The 6,000-nt window shown below is 40.6% G+C and overlaps 1 protein-coding gene across 1 annotated transcript in view; it reads left to right on the forward strand.

Moving 5' to 3' along the window:
- Positions 1-5,381, forward strand: part of rngtt (RNA guanylyltransferase and 5'-phosphatase) — an 89,696-nt gene extending 84,315 nt beyond the window's left edge. The window contains exons 15-16 of the mRNA XM_047573691.1: positions 150-273; positions 4,334-5,381. Coding sequence (XP_047429647.1) covers positions 150-273; positions 4,334-4,500 — 291 coding nt within the window. The 3' untranslated portion in view covers positions 4,501-5,381. The remainder of the gene's footprint in view (positions 1-149; positions 274-4,333) is intronic.
- Positions 5,382-6,000: the final 619 nt, after the last annotated feature.

The following is a 6,000-nucleotide window of genomic DNA, read 5'->3' on the forward strand; positions in this document are numbered from 1 at the left end:
TAAATTTTCCTTTAGTAAAAGTAAGTTGCAAAAGTGAAGATAATAATTTATATCCTTTGCAAACAAAGACTGTAGTTCCACCGTTCATCCCAGAAATTTCCTTCGCTCTCATTAAAAGTACAAACCATCCTTCATCTCTGTCCGCACAGGCCACTAAGGAGCTGAAACAGTACGACAACAAGATCATCGAGTGCACCTTCGCCAACAACAGCTGGGTGTTCATGAGGCAGAGGGTGGACAAGAGCTTCCCCAACTCCTACGAGACAGCCATGGGTGAGATTTCTTTGTCCCTCTGTCTGTGTTTGTCTCCCACCGACGACCAGCCGCTCGCTCTGTTCCTAATCAATGATTTTCTGCGTATCTTTATGAGCCTCCGCCTCAGTTTGATTTCTGTGTTATGAAACTGTGCATCCGTGCGTGCGCGGAGGGGCAGATGTTGTGTCGTGTACTCCCCATTAAGATTGCGCACGGACAGCCTGTCCTCGTGTTTGTTGCCCGGGACAAATTGTCTCCTTCATCCTCTCACTTTGAATAGAGCGGCAGACGTTTTTCTGAAGAACATTTTTCCACCTTTTAAGAGGCTCCTCTGTCGTTTGTAAATAGGCGTGCAGGATATATTATTGGCTGATAAGGGAAGGAAATTTAATCACGGTTAGTGCGATAGTCGTGGCGGAGAGGCAGAGGGAAGTGGGGGAGGCGCATATCTTCAGACGAGCTCTCCGGTTAGTCGCTGATAGTGTCGCGTTGGGGTTGTACACGTGAATACCAATCCTTTTTCATCTCCACACAAACACGCATGAAGAGGGTGTGAACGTCAGATCGTCTGGTTTGGACACTCAAGGGTAAACTGGTGACCCGACTCCTACTCGACAGCAGGTTCCTGGAATCGTCGGAATCCAGACGGACCATAAACGCAGCGTTGGTCCAGTTTATTCTATTAGTTCATGTGTTTGTCAGTTTGATGGAAGGACCTATTAATTATTTAGTCTGTGTATTAAAACACTAGAACATGACTACAAACAATGTCATAATAAAGCAATACATTTTTAATGCTTGGGATGGAGAACGCTTTAAATCTAAGACATTTTCCGTATCACATTTTCTCAGTAATCTGTGGATGACAAGAGTCTGTCAACAACCAGATACTCATCTAAATTAAAGGCTGTTGTTCAGATTAACCTTGGGTGTTGTGGCTCCGTTGCTGGCTTCATTTACATTCAGTCTGTTGAATCAGCACCAAGTGAATTGGTGAAAGAGAGACCACTCTCTTTCCCTGACTTGGTCGATCATCTTAGGGAACCAGCGGACGAGAAGAGAAATGAAAGCAAACAGAATTTCAAGGGACACACAAGACACTTCTTTTGTTCTACGTTTTCATCTAAGCCGAGCATTCAAATACACAAATATTCTCACAGCGATAATAATGTCATTAACTTTGTTGGGAACTTTTAAAACGAAAACTTTGTCTGCCAGCTCATAAAGGCGTCCACATCAGCTCCTCAAAGAAACTAATGGGCAAAAACGAAAAGAGGAGAAAGAATGCGAAAATAATAGCCGAGTCCAGTAATAAACCTTGTTTGTGTAGCACTTAATCTAAACACTGACTCCGCAGTGTCACACAAGATGGAGCATAAAAGTCCAAATTGAAGCAATAAAAACAAGAAGCGCCAAGCGAGAAGGAAAAATACATTTAAAGAATGACCTGAATCGGCTGACGGAGATGGAAAAAAAGATAGTTCTGAATTATTGAGCTTTACATCCCGAGGCAGGCTGTTGCACGGCCTCAGAGCCCAGATGGCAGGAGCACCTTTTATCTGCAATCTAGACAGATAACGCTGCATTTCTCCCCAAGCTCCATCCATTTGGAAGCTGGGGTGTTGGTTTCATTGCACGGGCATGAATGTGCCAAAGGAGCTGTGAAGTAGGAGCAGCTATTTCCAGCACCTCTGGTCCCAGAAGTAAAGTCTAACTCATCTTCACTAAGACTCTGTGAGGTGACTCAAAGCTGGAGCTCTTCTAAGATATATTTTCATTAGATGTACTTCTACAGCTTGGATGGAAGTCAAATTAATCATCAGTGTATTAACTTTTAAGTTACAAAATGTGTGAATTATCATCTAATTTGTTTTCTGGCTGCAGCAAACTCAACAAAACAGGATACAAAAATCATTAAAGCTATAAAACATGTAACATTCAATATGAAGACACAACGGTGTTAATGTGCCTTATTTGTTTGAAGAATAAAAATATGAGGCATGAAAAACATTCGCTATGAAAATATTACCACAAACGAGTTATTGTTCAGCAAAGAGGTTTCTTCTACGCACACATTCACCACGGTGCGTGGATGTGTAGACGCGCACCACTTAAAGTGAACATTCTTCCTCTATAATGAAGTGACACCGCTGTGCAGAAGAATAACGGCACTTAATGGCCACCGCCAGGAAAAATGAACAACCAGCCTCGTGTCATGTCGCTGAGTTCAATTGTTGTTGAGTAAATAACGCCTTCTCCGGCTCCGCTTCAGTCTCCTCTTCTTGCCTCATTGTACAAACAGAAGAAGCTCTGTGGTTCGTACTTGGGATTGTTTCCAACGCATCTCTGCAAACCTTTGTTACTGTGTCAATGACTGTATCGAAAAACAAAAAAGCAAACTGGGCTTGTTGAGTGTTTTTTTTTTTTTTCCCGAAGGCATTTCCATATCATCCAAGTGGATTCTTCATATCCTTTTGTTTGAGATATAGCACAACATCAATAGCTCAGACAGCTAAATTGTAGGGATGGGTACCGTACTTTTGAAACGGTGCTTAAAGAATGTAAAACATGCAAACTTTATCCAAAAGTGGTGCCTTTTTATTTTTTCAGGCATTTTGTGATGTGCATGTTGAACAGAATATTAATTTAAATAATACAAAATTCACAACCTTCATAATAAAAACAGTGGCGTGGGGTCTTGCAGGTTATCAAAGATGCTACATTTCTCGACTTTAAAAAAAAAAAGCTGTCAGATATTTAATATTTAATCAGATTCGAGGTGTTACTTCTCTTTCACAATATCTCCTATTTTCCTTCAGTTTCATAAGATTGTCAGTATAAACTGTAAAAACAGTAGAGAATAAAATTAGAAATGGAATCTAAATATAAATCTTAATTTTGGAATAGAGAAAATGACTGTGGCTTATATACAGCTATCATGAGTTCAGTTATATGTAGCATAGTAGAGTTAACTCAAATTAAATCTGTGAAATAAACTTGAAGAGATATTTTTAAATTTTTTAATCAGCTCGTGGTTACTTCATAACTAAACCGACATCGACAGTAAATGCAGGAAACTTTGTTCTTGTTGAGAAAAGCATCTGGCAGAACTTCAAGATGAAACTGTTCCTTCCTTCATCCAGTTTTGTTCATTAAATTTCCGTGTTTTTCTGCATTTTTGAAAAGTTTTGAAATTCCAAGACAAATTACTGTCCTCAGCAGGTTAAAGTTATTTTAATTTTATTTACTTAACCAGATAAAAGACCCATTGCGATCAAAACCTTTTAGAATAGAGCGAAAGGCCTCAAATGAGATAAGTTCAGAGTTACCATATACAGTTTTAATTAAGGGGAAATGTTTGGAAGTATTGATGAATCGAGTGTGAACAACAATAAATTACACAATCGTCTGCATAAAAATGACGTGAGATTGTGAACAGAATGGGGCCTAAGACTGAGCCTTGAGGTACACCTTTTGTGATCTCGAGAAAGCTGGTGCTAACTCCACCCATTTCAACACATTGCAACACATACGCCAAGTAATCGGCGTGTAGAAAACCAAGTGGCGGCTTGTTTGAAGATTCCAGACTTATGAAGAGTTTTTAACAGGAGACTGTGGTCCACAGTGCCTTGGACAGATCAATGAACAGAAGAGAACAAAACGTTTTGCAATCCAGTGCCTCGAACACATTTAAAAGTTTTAGGGCTGCAGTAACAGTACTTGATTAAAGGTTTAAAATGTTGTTTGAAGGCTAAAATACTTCCTGAACTAAGGTTTGGGAAATCAACCATTTAAAGTTTGGACACCAATAGAAAAGTTGGTTCCGCTACTGAAACATGAATACTTCGGCTTGTTGTAATTTGACAGAACCATGACAGATTGCATCACTACAGAGAAGTTGTTGGTGTTTTTGTGTCAACACAAGCATTTTTAACACATGATCCTGTTCAAAAACCAATGTTCTAATTACATCTAATTTAAAAAAAAACATGAATACAGGGAAAGCCTGTCAGCTCCTTTATAATAATAATAACTTCCTGTCTCCTTGTTTGTGTCTTGTGTGTTTTTCTCTCCTCAGCTGTGTGTAAAAGCATCCAGGAGCCCGTCACAAAGGAAATCCTGTTGGAGTACGTGGACCGTTGTGCTCAGGCGGTCCAAGCCCAGAACCGGAAACACCCACCAGACCCAGACTCTCAGCTAATGCCCCCTCCCCCTCCAAAGAGACCCAACCGAGCCATCCCGTAGCGCACATCTGGGCCTCCTCTGGACTGCTCCACGGTCTCGGTGTACATTCACATCACCAGCCACCCTTCAGAAAACAAAACATTTCAAGGCTTTCCTCCCCCGCAGCACATGTCCTTTACCAGTCTGTAAATTAAGGATTTCAGAAAAGTGACTGCCTCGATGTCATTAAACCACCTTGTAGACTTCTTTGTAGCTTTAATCGCTCGTGTTCTTATAAAAAAAAAAAAAAAATGAACGGTTTTGTTTTTTCCTATTTATCTTTTTTAAAGTCTGCGCTAACTGGTATTTATCAGTCGGGACGTTCTTAACAAACGACACCAGACAGACCTTGTTTCTCTTTTGGCGACTGCTTCCTTAATTTGATTTGAAAGAGGAGTAAACATCATGAAAGCTCAACCTGCTGTCTTCATGCGTTTAACAACACTTCGGGAACAGCCCCCATCATCAGAGATCTCCTTAGATTAACACAAGGCTGCATGGATTTGAGTTTTGAGGTTCAGTTCACAGAATAACCCGTGATGCTCAGTTTAGGGGGGGTTTCCCAGTGTTTTTATTATTTCTAGAAGCAGATCTGGATCAGATCTCAGCCCTCAGCTCCAGTCCATCTGTGTGGACTTTTGTTTTTAAGGCAACGTGGGTGAGAGTGGGTGTGACAACATGATTGCACAGTCACTACAAACTAACCGCAGAAGAAGTAAAAGCAGAGAAGTCTACAGCTACAGATGGGTGATGTATGAAGGGGGAAGAAAAAAAATGAATAGGGCTGCACTCAAATCCCTCTTCAACCGGCAGAATATCTGACTTTGTGTTTTAATTTGTCATGTACTTGTGTTTCTAAAGTGTTGATCACGCTGTGTGGCAATAAAGACGGTTTTATCAGAGTCGAGTTAAAAAGTTTAGACATTCAACGTTGGAAAACTAAGAACAGAAACAGTGAGTGTTGCTGCCAAATGTCTCCCAACTTTTCTTTATTTCTATAAAGACTTGCTATGACCACCGACCAGAGGGCTCCCAGTGTTACTGTTGCTAGGTTAAACCATAGACTGTATATAAATATGGACTACATGTCTACACTTCCTTGCATTGGCCAAACTGAGGCTATTTTCCCAGTGATATGGTGGCGCCATCTTGCAGCTTTGTAGCCAGAGTCTGATCAGTAACGGTCCGAGAGTGGAGTTGTGATCGAGTTTTCATTTACTGCTTTTCTATAGCGTCAAATAACGAACTAAAACCATTCCTTTCCAGAGTATTGAAACCTAAACAAGCATCAACATTGTATTAACCACCTAAAGTGAGAGAAACCATCTTTGAAGGAAAATCATTTCACATGTATTTTAGTGTTTGGGTTTGCACCAAATCCCATCCACTAACATGGAGGAGGTGGAGCTAATGAGCTATAGTTCAGCCTCCAGTCACCAGGGGGAGCTCTATCTGCTTTGGCTTCACTTTTGAGGAGCTGTTCCATGTCGATCTCTATATATACACAGTCTAGGGATTAGA

The sequence above is a fragment of the Mugil cephalus genome, chromosome 21 (assembly GCF_022458985.1).
Source record: "Mugil cephalus isolate CIBA_MC_2020 chromosome 21, CIBA_Mcephalus_1.1, whole genome shotgun sequence".
In the NCBI taxonomy this organism is placed as follows: Eukaryota; Metazoa; Chordata; class Actinopteri; order Mugiliformes; family Mugilidae; genus Mugil; species Mugil cephalus.